The sequence below is a fragment of the Urocitellus parryii genome, chromosome X (assembly GCF_045843805.1).
Source record: "Urocitellus parryii isolate mUroPar1 chromosome X, mUroPar1.hap1, whole genome shotgun sequence".
Taxonomy (NCBI): Eukaryota; Metazoa; Chordata; class Mammalia; order Rodentia; family Sciuridae; genus Urocitellus; species Urocitellus parryii.
Genome location: NC_135547.1, coordinates 92,955,219 through 92,978,632, shown reverse-complemented (window position 1 = coordinate 92,978,632; position 23,414 = coordinate 92,955,219). Strand labels below are relative to the sequence as shown.

General features: G+C 35.6%; 1 protein-coding gene and 1 non-coding gene across 4 annotated transcripts in view; one reads left to right on the top strand and one right to left on the bottom strand.

Annotated features, from left to right (window-relative positions):
- The window catches only part of Rp2 (RP2 activator of ARL3 GTPase), a 45,325-nt gene that overhangs the window by 2,919 nt on the left and 18,992 nt on the right, over positions 1-23,414 (top strand). For all 3 annotated transcript variants that reach the window (XM_026413747.1, XM_026413748.2, XM_026413746.2), the window contains exons 2-3: positions 16,994-17,659; positions 22,242-22,356. In XM_026413747.1, coding sequence (XP_026269532.1) covers positions 16,994-17,659; positions 22,242-22,356 — 781 coding nt within the window. The remainder of the gene's footprint in view (positions 1-16,993; positions 17,660-22,241; positions 22,357-23,414) is intronic.
- LOC113200351 (U6 spliceosomal RNA) lies at positions 16,326-16,432 on the bottom strand. Its single transcript, XR_003303041.1, has one exon. It is a non-coding gene; the product is annotated as a U6 spliceosomal RNA (small nuclear RNA).

Genomic DNA, 23,414 nt, shown 5'->3' with positions numbered 1-23,414 from the left:
GAGAAATATTAGCTTACATTTTGAAACAATGGAGACACCACATTTTTAACACTGCTTTTTCTTTCTGGAATTTTTTTTTGTTCTTTTGGAATAACTAGGAATCTCTCTATAGTGCCTCATTTACCATAGTTTTAAGTTTTATAAGATTTTAAATATATTTCTAGTTTATTGCTTGCTGTGAGCTTGATTTGGACTACTGTATAAATGTTCTGTATTAGTCCAATGATGTTTTTACTGACCATGGTCTTGTTTGCTCCTAGATTTTGGGGGAGGGGCTATTGGGGCTTGAACCCAGGGGTACTTAACTACTGAGCCACATCCCCAGCCCTTGTTTATATTTTATTTAAAGACAGAGTCTTGCTGAGTTGCTTAGGGCTTTACTAAGTTGCTGAAGCTGGCTTTGAACTCATGATCCTATTGTCTCAGCCTCCCAAGATGCTGGGATTACAGGACTACACCATCATGCCTTGCTCTTAGAAGAGTTTAATCATACCTTAGAAGGAACAGAATGCAAATACAGCCTAGAGAACATAACTGAGATATACTGCATTATATTAACAGAAATGGTTTGTGTTAAAAGTTTAGGTTTCCATAATGTAAAACAATGGCAAGTATTTACTTTGTTCACAATGTTGCAATTTGTATAAAGCTAAGATGGTTGATTCTGCTATATTTTAATATAGCTTATATGTTTTTAAAGTCATATCAATTGCCATTCAGCTTCTATGATTTTATGTATAAAACCAAAATGAGTTGCCTGAAGTTTCCTTGCAACTTAGAAAGTGGTGTTTAAATTTTCCTTAGGTTGTGTAACCAGAGTGCCTTTATTGAGGGGCACCTTTGGGGTTTTGAGTTGGGTAATTGGGTCAGTCTTCAGAGACTGAAGTAAGAAGAAATTGTCTCAATTAGAAAGAATGTTTGGGGAGTAAGTGTTGTCATGGCAACTGACATACTGTAGTCAACAGTGGAAGAAATTCATTTTCTATTGCTGCTGACTTTGAAAAAAAAGTTTACAGTTACTGCACTGACATGATAAGAAATATATTTGGATTACAATATCTGTACATAAATAATTGGAAAGAAATGTTTTTATCTTTGTTATCCACATGCTATCTTCCAGTTAGGCAAAGTATTCAAAATATGTGTATTCAAACACCAAGGAAGATCCAGAATTATAATACCCATCCAAGCCCTCCAGGAAATTACTTGTTTTTTTTTTTTTTGGGGGAGTTAAGACAGGGAGTATTTAAGTGAAAATCAGGTGAAGATGATACAGAAAATTATTTTTCATTTCCCAGTTATTCATGCCAATATTCCTCCTAAATAATAGGAAGTAAAGATTATGTATCTAAACAATAATGACATAAATTTGAAAACTGTAGTTAGGTATGAACAACATATCTTGTATTTGTTACATTTGATTCATGTTTAATAGAAATAATACTAAACAAAAATTTTTAAATTCAAGTTTCTATTGTGTAACTTTTGTTAAAGCAACCAATTTGTGCACTTCAGGTTCCTCATCTATAAAGTGGGACAGTTATAAATATTTCTCCACTATTTAATATGGCAAAGGCCTGTCCTTTCCCTGTTCCTCCTTTGAACCAGGTTGGCAATCCAAATAATTTTATGCTACAGAACTGTTTAACTGTAGAATCTTTAGCTATTTGATTAATTTCTCCCCATGAACTAGAGAGGTTAGACAATAATGATCATCTCCAAGGAAAGAACTTGAACAAACTTTAAGCAGATTATAATTTCCAAAGTTATTCATCAGTGGAAAGGGTGGCTTTGTGAGAATTTGACCTCCACATTAGTCAGAATGTTCAGAGGTTAAACCGTAACCTGCTAGAAAGAAGTGTCTGCATTAAATAGGGGGCTAGATGCTATTTTAGCCTTCTTTTAAGTAAGCAAGGTATTCTAGTTATCCATCTCTGCATATCAAACCATCTCTGCATACCTGAAACTTAATATCTTAAAACAATGGCAAGTATTTACTTTGTTTACAATATTGCAATTTGTATAAAGCTAAGATGGTTGATTCTGCTCAGTGTTGAATCAACCGTGGCAGTTTGACTAGGGGCTGAATAATCTACCTTCAGGATGGCTTAACAGCGTAGCTGGCTGGCAAGTTATTGTTGGCTTTCAGCTGGGAGCTCAGCTAGGGCTGAAGGCCAGGCACTCTCCGTGCAGCCTGGGCTTCCTCACAGTATTATGGCTGGGTTCCAAGGGCCAGTGGCCCAAGAGATATTGGCAGAAGCTGCATTATCTTTTTCCAAGTAGCTACTTCTTTTTTAAAAAGAATTTTTTGTGGACTAGATTTCCATTAAAATGAACAAAATCCATTATTTTATCTTAGATTAAGAATAAGATGTTCACTTTTGTTTTTTATTAGAAAAATAATGCTTAATTTAGTTTAGTAGCTGTAGGACATCAAATTAATATCATGTTAATTCCAACTCCTAATTTTTTCTTTGATTTTGAAAGTATATTACCTTTTTTGTGGTGCTAGGCATTGAACTCAGGGTCTTCTTTTATGTGTGTGGTGCTGGGGATATAACTTAGGGTAAGTGCTTTACTACTGAACTATATCCCCAGACCTATTACCTTTTAAGAATTATAGTAAGAAATACAGTCTAATCTAAGCTCACTTCTATAAATGGCTCATATGAAAAAGTAATTTAAAGCATGATCTTTTTATATGTGTGATTTTAGGCACTTTATTTGAGAACCAGTAACTTGCAAGGTTATTATGGGTCTAAGCTTCAGGTTGCTTTATTATTACTTTTTGCTTTGAGCAACTTTCAGGCATTATTGAGAAAGCACAGCAGCATAAATCTTGTTTCTCCATTGAAGACTGGGTTGACAATTCAAATAATTTTATACTACAGAATTATTTAGCTATAGACTCTTTAGCTATATGATTAATTTTGCTCCAAGAGTTAGGAAAGCTGGAATGTACAGAGAAAATAATAAATTACATTTAAATCCTTAGTTTTGGCAGCTGCTACAGACTGAATGTTTGTCAGATTCTTATGTTGAAGGCCTACCCTCTCCCAACACAATGTGGCAGTATGTGGATATAGGGCCTCTAAGGAAGTAATTAAGGTTAAATGAGGTCATAAGGGTGGAGCTCTGATCTGAAAGGATTAGTGTCCTTTTAAGAAGATTCGCCAGAGAGCTATCACACAAGTGCAGTTGCTCTAGTGTATGCATGTGCATGTGTTCTCTGTTTCTCTGTCTCTCTCTCTCTCTCTCTCTCTCTCTCTCTCTCTCACACACACACACACACACACACACACACACACATACACACACATACACACACACACACACACACACACACACACACACACACACACACTCTAAAGCCTGGTAAAAGCACAAAGAGAAGAGGGCCTTTGCTGTTGGAGTAGATTGAGACAGGCTGCCATAGCAACATACTGCAGACTGGGTAGCTTAAATAACAGAAATGTATTTCTCAGAGTTCTAGAGCATGGGAATACCAAGATCAAGGTGCCAGAAGATCCAGCATCTGCTGGGGCTTCTTTTTTTAGTTTATAGATGGCTGCCTTCTTGTTGTACCCCATAGCCTCTTCTCTGTGTGCTTTCTTGCTCTTGGAGAGAGAGAGAACACTTGATGTCTCTTCTTATTCCTTTTTTTAAAATTTTTTTAGTTGTTGATGGATCTTTATTTTATTTATTTATATGTGGTACTGAGACTCAAATCCAGTGCCTCACATATCCTAGGCAAGCGCTCTACCACTGAGCCACAGTCCCTCTTTTTATTCTTAAAAGGGCATTAATACCATCATGATGGGCTCTCATGACTTCATTTAAACCTAATAACCTCTCAAAGCCTCCCCACCTCTAAAAACCCATCACACTGGAGGTTTGCACTTCAACATAAATTTTTGGGGTGAAGGACAGACATTAAATCCATAACAAAGTCTGAGCCTATCAATAAGACAACAGCTCAGTAATTTAAAAGTTTGGGGCTGGGGATGTGGCTCAAGCGGTAGCACGCTCGCCTGGCATGCGTGCGGCCCGGGTTCGATCCTCAGCACCACATACAAACAAAGATGTTTTGTCCGCCTAAAACTAAAAAATAAATATTAAAATTCTTTAAAATAAATAAATAAATAAATAAATAGAAGTTAAGAATAGACTTTCTGTATTTGCAACAAGAAATCTCAATGCCAATTTATGTAGTTGAAATTTGTCAGTTTAATACTGTATATAGCATACTATATCATATCAATTGTCATGTAAAAAACACTAGCTAAGGGCTGGGGTTGAGGCTTAGTGGTAGAGTACTTGCCTAGCATGTGCTAGGCCCTGGGTTTGATCCAGCACAATCAATCAATCAATCAATAAAAAGGTAATGTGTCAAACTACAACTAAACAATACATTAAAAACAAAAAAAACACCAGCTAAGTTCTTTCTTTTTGGTGATGGTGGTACTAGGGATTTAACTCAGAGGCACTCTACCACTGGGCTACACTTCCAGACTTTTTTATTTTGAGACAGAGACTCACTAAGTTGTCAAGACTGGACTCCAGCTTAGAATCCTCCTGCCTCAGCTCCCAAGTCACTGGGATTACGGATATGTGCCATTGCACCTCATGTTGAATTCTTTTTTTTTAATGTTTATTTATTTATTTATTTTTAGTTTTAGGTGGACACAGTATAGTTTACCTTTATGTGGTGCTGAGGATCAAACCCAGTGCCTGCTAAGTGAGCACTCTACCACTCAGCCACAACCCCAGCCCCTCCCTGATTTATTTTTATCCAGTTGTGTTTTTTTTCTTTTTTTAAATATTAATTTTTTTAGTTGGACATAATACCTTTATTCCATTCATTTATTTTTATGTGGTCCTGAGGATTGAACCCAGGCTAGGCAACGCTCTACCGCTGAGCCACAACCCCAGCCCCCAGTTGTGTTTTTTTTCACCTACTTAATTTTCATATAAATATGCTTGCAAATGTTTAAACTTACCTGTGTCTAGACAAAATCATTTGGCCAGAATCTTGAACCCCAAATCAAATCCCCAGAAAAAACACAATTTTTTTAAAATTATTTTTTAGTTGTAGTCAGACACAATACCTTTATTTTATTTATTTTTTTTAATGTGGTGCTGAGGTTCAAACCCAGGGCCTCACACATGCTAGGTGAGTGCTTTACCACTGAGCCACAACCCTAGCCCAACATTCACAAAATTTTACATAAAAGTTTTAAGAAGTTTCTGGTACAGTTATATAAACGACAAACATGCATGAGGATTCCTCTTGCCCATTGATCTTGAGGCGTGGTAAAAATAGGCCAACTCCTGCTCCTTTTCCCTACCTCTCTCTGTTTGTTGGCACTTTCATTTTTACCAGCCCCTCTGTGGGAGTTGACTTGGTGCCAGAAAGAGAAGCATAAAATGTTTTTACCCTGCTTAAGGTTTAAAGCAGAACTGACTTAAACCACTCTTTCTTGTTCCTTATTTCCACCTTAAGGCCTACACTGGATCAAGATCCCATTAGCCTGCTCATGACTATATTCCCATCCCCTTCCAGAAGCTTTCCAAGTGGAATGCAGCCTAAACCTCTTTTTATTCAGGTGTAGGAAAGAAGAGAATGTAAAAAGGAAAGACCCAGGTCAGGTATTAAAAAGAGGACCTCTGCCAGCTTTGTGTATGGTTATAGTTTATTTTCCTACTCAGAAATTGGCCAGCTTGAATAATGACCCAACTAAATGTCACTAAAAAAACCAATTTTTTTCTTTTTGTGATGTTGGGGATTGAACCCAGGGCCTTGTGCATGTAAGGCAAGTGCTATATCACTGAGCTATACCTACAACCCTACTTTTAAAAGTTTTTTTGGTACTAGGGATTGAACCCATGGAGCTAAGTCCCCAGTCCTTTTTATTTTGAGACAGGGTCCTGCTAAGTTACTGAGGCTAGCTTTGAACTTGTGATTCTCTTACCTCAGCATCCTGAGTTGCTGGGATTACAGATGTGTGTCACCATACCTGGCAAACCCTACCATTTTGTTCTTGATCAATGTCAGAGTTCCATTTCTTTGGGGATGGGATTGAGGATGAGGTGTGGAGAAGCTTCAAGTTCCCCTTAAGAGATGTATGATTATCAAGCTTAGTTACTATTCACATAACACATGTAGAACACCTATTGCAAGTTACACTCTAAGGTAATAAATTTTAAGTGATCAAAATGGATTCAACAAGTATGTGTGAAGTGCTTTGGTAGAACTGAACACTGTTCTCGGTTCTGGGGACAACAAGGGTGAATTAAACAGATCAGTTCTTCATGAAAGTTATGTTCTCATGGAGGGCAGACGGTAGACACATAAAAATTATAATTTATATATAGTATGTCAGAAGGAAGCCAAGCACTTTGGAAAATAAAGAGGTAATGTTGGGAGAAATGTTTCAGTTTTAAATAGACTGATTGCAAGCTGGGTGCAGTGGCACATGCCTGTAATTCTAGCTACTTGAAAAGCTGAAGCAGGAGAATCCCAAGTTTGAGGCCAGTCTCAGCAACTTAGTGAGACTCCATCTTTCAAATTAAAAATTTGAAAAAAAAAATAGACTGGTTTCAGGATTCCAGCCTAAAACTTATGTTACAGGAAGGGACATAGATTGGTATTTAATGTAATGTAGGTTCTCAGGAAAGGGAGCATGTTTCCAGTTGAGGGAACCTGGAAAGCTTCACAGAAACTGTTTCACAGACAGACAAGTAGAACTGGGAGAAGGTATTCTGGGTCAAGGGGAATCAAAGGCCACATATACATCACAGTCAGTATTTCAGATTTACTAAAGAACAGAGTTCACGTGGGAGGGCAACAGGACTTAAGATTAAGTTGATGTTATATAGCGATGGTTTACATTTAAAGATTTTCTAACACCACACAACCTGGGATATACCCAACTTGATTTGGTGTTTTCTCTTTCCATGGGATTGATTCAATTTGCTAATTTTGTTTTCATGTATGGGCATGTGAAATGGGCCTGGAATTTTCTTCTTTTGTTATGTCTCTTTCTGCTTTTCTTATTAGGGTCAATGTTGGGCAGGCTACTAGTCTTGACGTTTTTACAGGGCCTACTGTTATCTTTGAAAGAGCACTTCACTGTGTGTATTTCTTTAATAGTACAGGTTGAGTGTCCCTAATCTAAAAATCCAAAATGCTCTGAAATCTGAAGCTTTATTTGTAGGGGTAGCAGGGATTGAACTCAGGGGCACTCTACCACTGAGCCACATCCCCAGCTCTATTTTTTTTTTTTTTGTGTGTGTGTGTGTAGGTAGACACAATACCTTTATTTTATTTTTATATGGTGCTGAGGATTGAACCCAGGTGAGTACTCTGTCACTGAGCCCCAGCCCCACTGTTTTGTATTTTATTTAGAGACAGGGTCTCACTGAGTTGCTTAGTGCTTTGCTTTTGCTGAGGCTGGCTTTGAACTCATGATTCTCCTGCCTCAGCCTCCTGAGCAGAGGGGATTATAGGCGTGTGCCACTGTGCCCACCCTTTGGACAGTTATTGTAGCAGAATGCTGAGCTAGATGGGGAAATACTGATTATACAGCTCCCAACTCAGAGCAGAGACAGCTGGTACAATTGCTACCTCCACACCCAGATACTTCAGAGATCATGTAGCTGAGGCTTTGGCACTTACTATACCTCCTATCTGGCAGAATCCAAAGCTTGAAGGCCCAGTAAGAAATTTCCACTTCAAATATCTTGGCAAAGAGTAATTTTAGACTCTTTACTTTTAAGTTTATTTTTTGTTTTGTTTTGTTTCACTGGGGTTGTCCTCTCTGTTGATTTGATAGGTTTCCCCTTACTATTTGACAATATGTGTGTTTATCTAATTTTATGTACCTTTTTAATGTTCTAATATGTTAATTGGATTTATTAACTCTGCCTTTGCTTTCTCTTGCATATTCTCTCCTTTTTACTCTTATTTTATCTTCTGTTTCTTTCTTCCTTCATGCCTTCCTGGTTGTTGTGGGGTTTCTTTGTCTTTTCTTCTTTCTCTTCATATTCTATATAGTTTAATTTTACTTTTTTTCAGCCTATTATAGAGTATTACTCCACTTTTCCACTTTTTGACTAGTGGAGTTATAGAGAACATTTTCAATAAATTTTTATCATTTACTAGTATACTGTTTGCTTTCAAGTAGTTGCAGTTACTGGTGATTCTTATCTCCTCCCAAAACAGTGCTAGGGATTCATCATAGCACTAAAACACAATGAATGGGTGCTTTGATGCTGAGATATACCCCTGGTCCTTGGTACATGGTAAGATAAAGTAGCTCACTAAAGAGGCCCTTACATAACAGTGGAAGAGATATCCATCCCAGCAAATGTGCAAATCTCAATATTAAAGCACAGGAAACATAAGAAAGCAGGGTAATAAAATGCCTCCACAATTCCAAAAAGGTTAACTTTTAAAAGTTCTAGCTGGGCATGTGGTGCACACCTATAATCCCAGTGACTTGGAAGGCTGAGACAGGAGGACAGCAAATTCAAAGCCAGCCTCAGTAAATCAACAAGGCCCTAAGCAATTTAGTGGGACCTTGTCTCAAAATAAAAAATAAAAAAGATCTGGGGATGTAGCTCAATGGTAAAATGCCTCTGGGTTCAATCCCCAGTACCCACCCCTAAAGAAAATCAGAGGTGGGCTGGGGATGTGGCTCAAGTGGTGGCGCGCTCGCCTGGCATGTGTGCGGCCCGGGTTCGATCCTCAGCACCACATACCAACAAAGATGTTGTGTTCGCCGATAACTAAAAAATAAATATCAAAAAAATTAAAAAAAAAAAGAAAATCAGAGGTGAAATTAAGGAAATAGAAACTATAAAAATAATACAAAGGATCAATGAAATAAATAATTGATTATTTGAAAAAAATAAGCAAGATTGATAAACTCTAGCCAAACTATACAGAGAAAAGAGAGAGAGAGAGAGAGAGAGAGAGAGAGAGAGAGAGAGAGAGAGAGACCCCCCAAATTATTAAAATTAGAGGGAAAGATGGGAATATTAAAACAGGCACAACTGAAACAACTTAAGTCTCAGGTTTATTAGGGACTACTTTGAAAATTTATATTCCAGGGCTGGGGATGTGGCTCAAGCGGTAGCGCACTCGCCTGGCATGCATGCGGCCTGGTTTGATCCTCAGCACCACATACAAACGAAGATGTTGTATCTGCCGAAAACTAAAAACAAAATAAATATTAAAATTCTCTCTCTCTCAAAAAAAGAAAATTTATATTCCAGAAAACCTAAACAGATCAATAACAAGCAATGACATGAAAGTAGTAATAAAAAGCCTCCAACCAAGAAAAACCCAGGACCAGATGGACTCATAGCTGAGTTTAACCAGATATTTAGTGAAGAACCAATGCCAATGCTCCTCGATTTATTCCATGAAATAGGAAGGGAGAGAATGTTTCCAAGCTTATTCTATGAAATCAGTATTAACCTGATACCAAAACTGGATAAAGACACTTCAAAGAAAAAAATTGCAGAACAATATCCTTGACAAACATAGGTGCAAAAATCCTTAATAAAATATTAGCAAATTGAATTCAACAACACATTACAAAGATCAAATATTATGATCAAGTTGGTTTCTTTCCAAGGATGCAAAGATAGTATGCTCGACATGTGCCAATCAATAAACATAATACACCAAATAAATAGAAGAACCAAGGACAAAAATTATATGATCAACCCAGCAGATGCAGGAAAAAGCCTTCAACATATTTCAGCATCTCTTAATGAAAAAAAACCCTGAAGAAACTAGGAATAGAAGGAACTTACCTCAACAATGAAGGCTATATATGACAAACCCAAAGCCAACATCATACTGAATAGGGAAAAACTGAAAGCATTTCCTCTAAAATCAGGAACAAGATAAGGATGCCTGCTCTTACCACTCCTATTCAATATGGTACTTGAAATTTTACTCAGATTATTAGGCAAGAGAACAAAATAAAAGGAATATAAATAGGGAAGGAAGAAGTCAAATGATATGATCCTATACTAAAGAAAAAACTCTACTTCTAGAACTTATAAATTTAGCAAAGTAGCACGATATACAATCAGTACATAAAAATTAATAACTTTTCTATACACCAATAGTGAATCCACTGAGAAATAAAAAAAAAAACTCCACTTGTGATATGTTAAAAAGTACCTCAGAATAAAGCTAACCAAAGAAGTAAATAGCATCTATAAGAAAGTTACAGAATGCTGAAAGAAGAAATTGAAGATACTAGAAGATTAAAAGACCTCCCATACTCATGAACAGGCAGAATTAATATTGTTAAAATGGCCATATTACCAAAAGTGATCCACAGATTCAATGTAATATCCATTAAAATACCATTGATGGGGCTGGGGTTGTGGCTCAGTGGTAGAGTGTTCACCTAGCATGCATGAGGCACTGGGTTCAATCCTCAGCACCACCTAAATATAAAATAAAGATATTATGTCCACCTACAACTAAAAAATAAATATATTTTTAAAATACCAATGACATTCTTCACAGAACTAGTAAAAACAATCCTAAAATTCATCTGGAAAAACCAAAAGACCCAGAACAGCCAAAGCAATCCTGAGCAAAAAGAGCAAAGCTGGAGGCATCACAATACCCAATTTCAAATTGGACTATAGAACCAAAGTAACAAAAATAGCATGGGACTGGCATATAAACAGACATGTAGAACAAAGGGACAGAATAGAGCATTCAGAGATCAACCTACATACTTAGTCATGTGATTTTTGACAAAGATGCCAAAAATATACAGTGGAGAAAGAATAGCTGCCTTAACAAATGGTGCTGAGGAAACTGGATATTCAAAGGTAGATGAATGAATCTGGATCTACATCTCTCTCCCTGCACAAAAGTCAACCCAAAACCTATCAAAGACCTAATCCCAGAAACTTTGCAACTGTTAGAAGAAAATGTAGGGGAAACATTTCATCATATAGGCACTGGTAACAATTTCCTGAATAGGACTCTTATAGCTCAGGAAATAATAAACATAGCTCAGGAAAGAATCAATAAATGGGATAGCATCAAAGTAAAACTCTTCTGTATAGTAAAGAAAACAATCAACAGCATGAAGACACAGCCTGTAGAATGAGAAAAAATGTTTTCTAGCTACTTTTCAAACAAGATTAATGTCCAGAATATATAAAGAACTCAAAAGACTAAAACCCCCCCAAACCCCCAAATAATCCACTCAATAAATGGTCAAATGCACTGAACAGACACTTTTCAATACAGATGGCTGACAATTATTTGAAAAAAAAATGTCCAACATCTTTATCCATCAGGGAAATTCAAAATCAAAACTACATTGTGAGCCAGGTACAGTGGTGCACATCTGTAATCCCAGTGGCTTGGGAGGCTGAGACAGGAGGATTGTGAGTTCAAAGCCAGCCTCAGCAATGTCGAGATGCTAAGCAACTCAGTGAAACCTGTCTCTAAATAAAATACAAAATAGGGCTGGGGATGTGGCTCAGTGGTTGAGTGCCCCTGAGTTCAATCCCTGGAATCCCCAAAATAAAAACAAAAAAGTACCCTGAGATTCTATCTCATTCCAGTCAGAATGGCAATCATCAAGAATACAAGTAATAATAAATACTGTCAATTGTATAGGGAAAAATTGAACTCTTAAACTCTATTGGTGGGAATGTAAGTACCACAGCCACTATGGAAATCAGTATGAAGTTTCCTCAAAAAAACTAAAAATAGGACTACCATATAATCCAGCTGTACCACTCCTTGGTATTTATCCAAAAGAATTAAAGTCAACATACTTTAGAGGTTTATGTGTATCCATATCTATCACAGCACAATTCACAATAGCCAAGTTAAAGAATTAGTCTAGGTGTCAGTCAATAGATGAATAGAAAAGCAAATGTGGTATGTATATGCAATGAAGTTTTATTCCTCTATCAAGAAGAACAAAATTATGTGATGTACAGGAAAACAGATGGAACTGGAGAATATTATGTTAAGCGAAGTAAGCCATTCTCAGAAAGATAAGTACTGTAGGTCTTCCCTCATATGTGGAAACAAGTTGGAAAAAAGTAGGGGAAAGGGGATGTCATAAAAGTAGAAGGGAGATCAATAGGGTAGAAGAAGGGGACTGGGGGAATGAGGAAGGGAGGTATTGAGGAATAAAATTGATCAAATTATATGCATGTACCAATGTGTCACAATGAAATTCACCATTCTGTATAATTAATATGTACCAATAAAGAAGTTTGGGATTTTCAGATTAGGGTTATTCAACCAATAAAGTCTATGCAAATATTCCCAAATCCAAAAACTTGCAATTTAAAAATTGCTATGGCTTGCTTTACAGCCCAGTACATGATTTTTAAAAAAATATTTAATGTGTGTTTGAGGAAAATGTAAATTTATTCTACATCCTCAATGTGGAACTCAAATTTATTTATTGTGTGTAATTATTGTTTTAATTTGGGGACCTATTTGACCTATTGAGAGAAACAGCATTAGAGAGCAATCCTTAGATTTGATTTTATTTTACGGCATTGGGGATCAAACCCAGGGCCTCATACATGCTAGGCAAGTGCTCTACCACTGAGCTATATATTCATAACCCCTCTCCTTATATTTAAATTCATCACTTCCAGGGGTATGGAAGGGAAGCAATTGCCCTGGTTAGTCTTTACCTGCTTTCCTAGCTTTACATCTAGCACAGTATTTCTTCCCTGCCCTGAATTACTCCCAAGGAAGTCTGGATTGGAGGTCTACATCAGGGGTGGTGTGCAGGAAGCAAGAGCAGAAATCCCAGAAGTTCCTTTTATATTTTATCCTCCCACACATTTGTGTAAGGGTTGGTCATGGTTTTCCCCTTTCTTAGTGAGTTCCTTTCTTGGTATGTTTGGGGTTGATCTTGGGCAATGGAACAAGCAACTATATTAATTCATCATCTTGTTGGAGACCAAACTGAAACACTATACCTTTCTTTTTGTGGGTCACCTGTAAAATCCTGGAAATGGAATTGGTTGAATATTTCTACATTAAACCTGTGTTACCTTCTGTATTTTTTCATTTCTGTTTATGGCACTGCTAGCATCCAATCACATGAACCAGAGCAATGTTTTGTGGGGATAATAGAAAATATTTGGGAGCATAGCATAAATTAATGGTAAGTATTATTTTGCAAAACTTATTTCATTGGTATGTATACATTCACAAATACTCATAAGTCTGGCTACTTTTTTTTTTCTAGTGCTGGGGATCGAAACCAGGGCCTTGTACCTGCTAGGCAAGTGCTCTACTACTAAAGTATGTCCCCAGCCCACAAATATGGATAAGTCCACATGCTGGGCTGTGCTGAAGAATGTATTAATGTGTGTTATAATGTAGAAGCACTGAACCAGGGAAGTATCATTTCCCTAAGAAGAATCTTTTTTCCCACTTTCTTCTGCCTTACCTCCCTTAGCCATTAAATTACCAAAAAATCTGCTGATTTTGTTTCTTCAATAATTCTCATCTTCATCCCATCCTCCTGTTCCTAACTACTACTCTAGTTCCAGCTCTTTCTCTATCAGCCCCTCAGATTTATGCTTCACAATCTCTTATTCTTAACAGAGTAATCTAACTGAAATGTAAATTGAGCTTATTTAATTCCTTCTCTGGTACCCTATTTCCCGTGGATAAATTATGAGATTTATAATGTGACCTTGCCTACCTCTCTGGCATCATTTACTACTATTCCATTGATACTGATAACACCAGACCAGTTTTCTCCCTGCTTTCTGAAGAATTTTACTTTGTTAATTCTGTGTATTTTGTCTGGCATGGGAAGTGGGGGAATCCTTTATTTCCATCTCTTTTTTTCTGGTAAACTGTATCTTATTCATATTCACTCATTCATTCATTCATCTCTCTCTTTCTCCCTCCCCACTCCCACTTCTTTCTCCCTCCTAACCTCTCCCATACTGGAGCTTAAATCCAGGGGCACTTAACCACTGAGCCACATCCTCTGCCCTTTTTTTTTTTTTTTTTTTTTTGAGAAGGGTTTCACTAAATTGCCCAGGCTGGCCTCCAATTTGTGATCCTCTTCCTCAGCCTCCTGGGTTGCTGGGATTACAGGTATGTGCCACCATGCCTGGATCATTCATTCTAACTTTGTACAGGAAACCTTCCACCCCACTAGGTTCCTCCTTTGTGTTTCCAGAATATTCTCAGAACCTCTTATTAGAGTTGACTGGTTGTTTTAAATTTATCTATTTAGGTAAATATTTACTTCCTTTATGGAAAGAGCTGGTCATATTCACTTAGTGTCTAAAGCAATGCCTGGCTCATATTGGGTGTTCAATGTTGGTTGAGTGACTGAATATCCAGAAAGTTAAAGTGACTTTTTCAAGATCATGTTGCTTATAGGTTACAAAATTGAACTGGAAAACAAGTACCTCTTTTATAGTCTCATGCTATAGACAAATGCTCCTCCTAATATATTATGTAAACCTGGATAAATACAGTATTTATTGTACATTACTGAATAAATCACTTTAAGCTACTTTGCTAATGACTAGGATGATTATAATTTGCTTTGTAAATAATGAAATTCTTATATACTGTATTGGAGCTTGTTTCTGGTATATTTTTCATGAAATTTATATGTTCACAAACAGTTCAAACTAGATTAAAAAGTCATTTGGAAGAAATAAGAATGGTCTTTTAGGTGAAAAAAAATGTATGTGTGTGTGTGTGTGTGTGTGTGTATAAAATTTGTATGTTGTATGGTGCTAGAGATCAAACCCAGGGCCTTGAATATGCTAAGTACACACTGTACCACTGAGGTACATTCCCAGTCCCAGTGACATTCTGATAGCTCAGGTAGATAAAAAATTGTGACACATTCCAGGCATGTTATTTAAAAGATTATTTGAGCTAGAATGCCTGAGGATGGAAATGGCAAAATTTGGAAAATTACACTGTAGGAGTAGCTCAATAAATGTGTGAATCAAATTTGTATTTATAAGCACCAGCATATGATTCTTGTGCTCTTAGGTTCTTCCAATTTCTGTAGCATACATATTGCAGATATCAGTTGGTGATACTAAGATACAAAAACTAAGACCAATTTGTGGAAGGATAGAGACAGTTATTTCAATCTGGGTTTATTTTCAATTTCAGATTTCTTTAAAGAAATAGAAATTATAGTACAACTATAGTACAAAATTAAAAATGTGGGGAAAAAGTAGAAGTTATAAAGGAAAAGGAAAAGCATCATAAAGCTGAAATAGTATATTCTGATGTTCTGTTTATGATAAATGCGTAGAAAAAATAGATGCATAGGATATGAGTTGAATTTTTTTGTAGTGCTGGGGATTAAACCTGGGCCCTTGAGCATGCTAGGCAAGCACTCTACCACTGAGTCACATTCCCAGCCCATGAACTGAATTTTTAAAAAATATATTCTTGAACTTTGTACTCCATGAAAATTTTTTGGTTATATAGATTCCAAAGTCTATTGATAATAATGATGATATGGATGTCACCTGGGTTAACTCATAGAAGGTTCAAACCATAATGTCATAGAGGCTGCCCTTTAACTTGAATTCTCAGAAACACAATCTGATGGCAGAGAGAAAGTGGATTTATCTCCTGGGAAGTTATATTAACCAAGATCATAAGTTATATATAATGAGAGCTGTAGTTGCTAAAGGAACCAGACACTTGATTCCTCTAGGTATATATTTTCTTCCTATAGTGTTGTATACTAGCCTAATAATTTTAAAACATTTCAATATTTTAACTGATGGCTCTTTTCACCTATAAAAAACCACAATGCTATTATCACACCTAACAAAATGAAAAATTTCTGTTTTTCATTTCCTTTTTTAAAAAAATTATTGGTGCATTATAATTACACATAATAGTGGGATTCATTTTACCATATTCATACATGCACATAATTTGATCAGTCTTATTCCCCAATACCTTCCCTTTCTCTCCTTTCCTCCACCATCTACTAGTTCTTCTCATATCCCATTATTTATTATTATTATTTTAGTGCAATGCAATTATATGTATAAGCAGGATTCATTGTAGTATGTTCATACACAGACACATAGCATGATTTAGTAGATTTTGTTCCCCAGTACTTCCCCATGCCCTCTCCTCCTGCCTCCTTCTTGATCCCCTTTCTCTACTCTATTGTTCTTTCTTCTGTTTTTGTGAGATCCTCTCCCTCCCAACACCTAAGAGAGGAAAACATTCAATCCTTGACTTTCTGAATCTGGCTTATTTCACTTAGCATCATGTTCTCAAAAATAGGGAATGCCTCACAAATTTGTGTGACTTCCTTGTGCAGGGCCCATGCTAATATTTTCTTTATTATTCCCATTTCAGTATCTGTACTACCAAAGTGAGCACTGATAAATTCTTTTTTTTTTTAAAAAAAGAGAGTGAGAGAGGAGAGAGAGAGAGAGAGAGAGAGAGAGAGAGAGAGAGAGAGAGAATTTTTAATATTTATTTTTTAGTTCTCGGCGGACACAACATCTTTGTGGTGTCCGAGGATCGAACCCGGGCCGCACGCATGCCAGGCGAGCGCGCTACCACTTGAGCCACATCCCCAGCCCATAAATTCTTTAATATTACCTAATATGCTCTATGTATGTGAGTGTGAATTTCCCCAGTTTTCTAAAAAAAGTATTTTTACAGGGATCCAAACAATGTCTACACATTATATTTGGTAGATATGTCCTTGTGCCTTTATCTATAACAGTTTCCTTTCCCTTTTCCCTCCTTTCTTGTGTTTTTCCCTCATTGGGAGGGGAAAAATGTCCTATTTATTTTCTTATTATATTACAAAGTCAAGGAGATTAAGAACTTATATTTTAGCACTGAGAGCTGTGCCTGGCACCCCATAGACATTTAATTGATTTTTGTTGAGTAATATTAATAATATTTCAAGTCTGTGTTTTATCCCTGCAGGTTGATCCAAAAGACTACATGTTCAGTGGACTGAAAGATGAAACAGTAGGTCGCTTACCTGGGAAAGTGGCTGGACAGCAGTTTCTTATTCAAGACTGTGAGAACTGTAACATCTACATTTTTGATCATTCTGCTACAGTTACCATCGATGACTGTACTAACTGCATAATTTTTTTGGGACCTGTGAAAGGCAGTGTGTTTTTCCGGAATTGTAGAGATTGCAAGTGCACATTAGCCTGCCAACAATTTCGCGTGCGGGATTGTAGAAAGCTGGAAGTCTTTTTGTGCTGTGCCACTCAACCCATTATTGAGTCTTCTACCAATATCAAGTTTGGCTGTTTTCAGTGGTACTACCCTGAATTAGCTTTCCAGTTCAAAGATGCAGGGCTAAGTATTTTCAATAATACATGGAGTAACATTCATGACTTTACACCTGTATCAGGAGAGCTCAACTGGAGCCTTCTTCCAGAAGATGCTGCGGTTCAGGACTATGTTCCTGTACCTACTACTGAAGAGCTCAAAGCTGTTCGTGTTTCTACAGAAGCCAACAAAAGTATCGTTCCAATATCCCGGGGTCAGAGACAGAAGAGCAGTGATGAATCATGCTTAGTGGTATTATTTGCTGGTGATTATACTATCGCAAATGCCAGGAAACTAATTGATGAGGTAAGGAGAGAAAAGAAAAATAGACATACACCTGGGCAGAAACACACCACTCTGGAGAACTTCCATTCTTTTCAAATTGGCTATTAGAAATACTGGCAACCCCCAAGTTACAGTCCTCTGTCCCACCTCTGCAAGACTTGTCTGTAAGCAGGTTACTTGGTCTTCAAAATACGTTTCTAGAGAAAAAAATTCTTAAAAATGTAATTTAATTTTGTAAACATTTATTAAGTGCTGATTATGTACAAAAGTTAGTCTGTTGCCATATTTCATTGATTATATGATGCATATTTGTTTTCCACATTTTTGCATGTCTTAAATGCATCTTATAATTGATGGCAACTTAGATATAATGAAATGTAGTATATGCTGAAAAAGGAGATACACAGGCAAAATTATCTGTCCTCAAAGAATTTCCATTCTTGGGGCTGAGGATATAGCTCAGTTGGTAGAATGCTTGCCTCACATGCACAAGGCCCTGTATTTGATCCCCAGCACCACAAAAAAAGGAAAAAAAAGAATTTCCACTTTTTAGAATGAATGACTTCCACAAAAGTTCATAAAAGTAGTAAATAATAAAATATGGACTTTTATAATTTAGTTTGAAAATTTATTTGGAGTTTTAATTGGTTAGGGAATGGAAAAGACTTTTAGGAATAAAACATTTGGACCCTTTGAGAGCAACTTTCACATCATGCTCCTTAGATTCTATTGCCTTATTGCCCTAGAAGGAAGGTAGGTATGGAAGACAAGATGAGTCTGGGATGACAAAGTTTTTAGGAATATGAACAGCAGCTCTTGGTGAGCTCCTGAGTAGAGAAGCTTGAAAATCTCATGAGCTTTCACCTGAAAAATAATTAGGATGTAGAAGTCAGGGGCTACAGAAGCAGCAGTTCCATCATTGGGTATTCTGTTAGGGAGTGGCAATAGGATATATTGAATATCCATTAATCAGAAGTCCTTTAGGAGGACTCTGTTTGAATTCAGTAATCAAATTCCAAAAACAGAAATGAAAGGAAAATTCATGGAGTCTCTTTAAAGGAATTAAAAAAGAACATAGCAAAGGGATTAATTTTAGGGAAAAAAGTAAAAATGACTGCCTCTTTTTAGCTGTACATCTACAATGTAGAAAACCCATGCTTGAAATCCATAAAGTATATCTGAGGCATAGTTTTCAAAACAATAGAAGTCAAATTGTGATTTAAAAACTTTGATATGGGCTGGGGATGTGGCTCAAGCGGTAGCGCGATTGCCTGGCATCCGCGCGGCCCAGGTTCGATCCTCAGCACCACATGCAAAACAAAGATGTTGTGTCTGGCGAGAACTGAAAAATAAATATTTTTAAAAAAAGTCTCCTTCCATTTAAAATAAATAAATAAATAAATAAAATAAAAACTTTGATATTTTCTTTTGTGCTGATGCCAATCTGATAAAAGCATTCTATGAATCTGAAAAGATAGTTTAAAAGCCAGAAGCACATTTTTCTATCTAGTCACATGTTAATCTAACATCTGAGAAGTAAATGTTTTCATTGTACTATATAGTTATTTTTTTAACAATCTACATACAGTTTTCAAAACAGTAATTATTTAGGATTAACATCTTTTGGGTAGGAAATCAGGAATGTAGATAAAGAATATTTAACATGCTTAAAGAAAAAAGCCATCAAACAGTCTCTGTGAGTCATCAGATGTTCTTAACTGTTTGATCTTGGGTATCTGATTATGAAATGACAGTGTTGTGTACCCTCCAAAGGAATATGACTAGGAAGAGAGTGATGCAGATATTTTTCCTGGAATACAAATTAAAAATTCCACTGTGATAATCATAATAAGAGCTAATGCTTACATAGTGTTTACTATATGCCAGCCACTGTTATAAGAGATTTTAATAAATCAACTCGGTGTTCAAAACAACCCTATGAAATAGCTGCTATTATTCCCCATTTGACTGACAAGAAAAAAATCAACCATAAAGAGGGTAAGTAACTTTTTTAGGCTATAGTCTCAATCCTTAAACATGATGCTATTATGCTGCCTCAGTGGTAAAGGAAAGTTGATAAATGCCTGATGGAATAGAAATATGACCCAAAGTCCATGGACTCAAGGGTCCTCCAACCTAGGGATTGTTTGGCTAGAGTTACCTAATTCTTAAAGTAAGGAATAAAAGAGAAAAATAAGAAAGAAAAATAAAATGCCAAGTACATGTGAAAAGAATAGAAAAACATGCTGAAAGACAAATGACCTATATATTAAGAGAGATTACATATTTTTAAAAATGAAGTTTGAGTTCCTTGGGAAATATATATAGAACACAAATTCTGGCATGAAAAAAAAAAACTTAAGTTTTTCTCATAACACACATATATTAGGATAACATAGACTAGAAATGTGATTGCAAACTCTAGTTTTGTTAAAACCCAGGAATATCACAAAATTTTATTTCACATTTCTTTTATAAATTAAACATCACAATGGGTGGGATTTTTTTCTGTATAAAAGTTGAGAAGGTAGAAATTCTGGGAAGCCTGGTTTAAGCAGAAAGCACATTCCATAAGGAGTCAAAATAAGTTACTGAGTCTTGGTTTTCTCAACTAAAAGATTTCTTACTTGCTCTTATATACATCACAGATATGTACAGGATGAATTTGAGTAAGAGTAGTTTAAATTATTAGAAAGAATTTCATAATTGAAGTTGGTTAGTTACCACTATTTTTTAATATCTTTATTTTACATTTTTTATGTGGTGCTGAGGATCAAACCAGGTGCTTTGTGCATGCTAGGTGAGCGCTCTACCACTGAGCCACAACCCCAACCCTATTACCACTATTTTCAAGTCCTGAACAGTAGAAGAATTTTCATGAAAAGGGGTCTCTTCAAGTACCTTCAGTGAAATATTAAAATATATACAGTTTCATAGCTCATTATTTGGTTTAGAAAAATGATATTTTGAATTAATCATAATTTTGTCAGTGTACATATGACTGTAAAAATGATAGGTGATGAGCAGTCTAGAAAATTAAAAACTGGTTGAATTGTTTCTGATGTTTTAAGTGGCTTTATAGTCATCATCTGGTAGTGATGTACATGCAATTTCCTGCAATTATTAAGTGTATGTTTCTTTTTTTCTGAGATAGCATTAATCTGAGATAGGATTCAAGTTTGATCCAGTTTGGTGGAATGGTATGGAATAATGTAGTTATAGGATGAAATACTATCAGACATTAACATTGATTTTATAGTAGAGTAGCTGAAAAATGCTCACAATCAAGTATGTAAAATTTTGTGAAATATTATGTAAGCAACTTGATTTAAAAAAATAAGTGTGGAAAGTTATACATATTAAAATATTGACAGTTGTGGTTATTCTTAGCAAGTTGGTTAAGAGCAGGGTTTTCCCTTTTTTTGTAGTTCTCTGGATTTTACAAAGAACATGTATTAATATTGTAATGGGGGAATGGGAGAAAAAGAAAACTAGGAGGGTAAGAAATCTGTATACCTATATGGCAAGTGCATCGTTGAGTAGTAGCACCTTGATTTATATTTTTTTGTTTCTGTTATTTATTTTCAAATTTTATGCTGAGCATATGTACTATTTTTTATTATTAAAAACCCAGTAAGCTTGTCTAGTGGTTGTAATGACCTTGCCTTTTTTAAACTTACTTTCACAATTATTTTTAAAATTAATATGTACTCATTGTAGTGAACCATAGAAATAAAAATGAATTAAAAATAAGTTTAAAAATCATCCATAACTGTACTATACCTTGAATAGTCTTTTTAGGAATAAGTTTTAGAATTATTTAACCTGTAGTTACATGAAGTGGGTCAAATCACAGCTGTGTTACTTAATTTGGCACATTTCTTAACCACTCTGTGCCTTAGTTATCATTTGTACAATGATACTAGTAATGGTACCAATCTTATTAGAGAATTAATGTTATATATGTAAAGTGCATAAAACTCTTTGGTACATAGAAATGTGACCTATCATTATTGAGCTATACTGTATAAATTTGGATTATGCTTTTTAAGATTGACATTATTATACAAGATTTCCCCCATCATATTAAAATATCTTTGTTTTGTGTGTGGGAGGGGGGGTACTAGGGACTGAATCCAGGGCTTTGCATATGCTAGGCAACTGCTCTGCCACTGAGCTATATTACCAGCCCTCTTTGTTATATTTAATGAACTATGATAAATGAAATGAACTATGGTATTTCATCACGTAAATAAATGTACATAATTTACTTAATAGGTCTCTTCTCATTGGACATTTGCTGTATCACCAAAGTAAAGCTTCTATTTATTAGATTCAATTTAAAAGTTAATTATGTTTTAAATTGAGGGACAATTCATATTTATTTGACTCTTAATCAGCAGTAGGCATTACAGTTTCAATTCTTAACCAGACCACCCATCTGGAATAAGGAATCTTGTGTATGTGAGAACTTGTTACAGCAAATACACTGAATTAGAGTCATAACTGTTGCATTTTATACAGAAAAATTCTATAATAGGAAAACATTGTTGTAATCTCAGAAGTTCAATTTAAAATCTAAATGAAATTTTATTTTCCACAGATGGTTGGTAAACACTTTTTCCTAGTCCAGACAAAGGAAGTGTCCATGAAACCTGAGGATGCTCAAAGGGTTTTTCGGGAAAAAGCACCTGACTTCCTTCCTCTTCTGAACAAAGGTACCTTCCAGATGATTAGTGTACTTTTGTGGTTATTTTCTTGACCTCAGATTTGATTTACTCTTAACATTTCTCTTACATTGCCTTCTTTTTCTCATTTGTTCTATGTTTTTTCCTGGTACTGTTCAGAAATGTCAAATTTTCATATCATTCAAGAAGCCCTACATAAGTGACTAGAAATTGGGCATTAGTTTTTTCCCTGTTCTATGTTCTTAATACTTAAGAGTCACATGTTATTATGTATTTTGTTACTTTTAGTTTGTCAAAGATGTACTTTGATCATACTGAAAAAGAAATAAGAAATATAATAAAGTGTTATAGTATTTAATGTGCTTAATATAATTAACTTCCCATGTAGAAAGTTAATGCTATCAATAATTTTAGATACTGGATATGTCTAAAAAAATTGGAGTTTATATGCCCTCTGGAAGGGTTGATGTCTGTCTATCTGTATTTGGAGTTATACTGATTCTACAGGACAGAGTATTATTTATCTGCTCAGAACAGGGACATTGTCTGCTCAAAGTACATCAGGATTTTCTTGACTGGCATGAGCAAATATCAATAGTGATATGCAGTGCTTATTGGTGTACCTTAAAGACAGAGTACATGTACATGTATATGTTCTTTATGTTTAAATAAATTATAACAAACTACAAAAATCTGTGTGAAAATGTTGGAGGACTGTTAAAATAAATTTCATAAGTAATGCTGGGTGTTATTCAGCTATTACATATTAACTCAGGGGCTGGGGCTGTATGTAGTTCAGTGGCAGAGTACTTGCCCAGCATGCATGAGGCACTGCGTTCTATCCTCAGCACCATATAAAAATAAAAAACAAATAAAATAAAGGCATTCTGTCCATCTACAACTATAAAAAATTAACTCAGCATTTCATATATTTGTAAATATATATATTATATATATATATATATACTTATAAATCTTAGAGTAAATTGGTGATAACCATGTTTATATACACGTGTGCATATGTATATAAAATTATGACCTAGCCCCAATGATGCAAACATTTTGACACGGGAACCTTCAAATGGAAC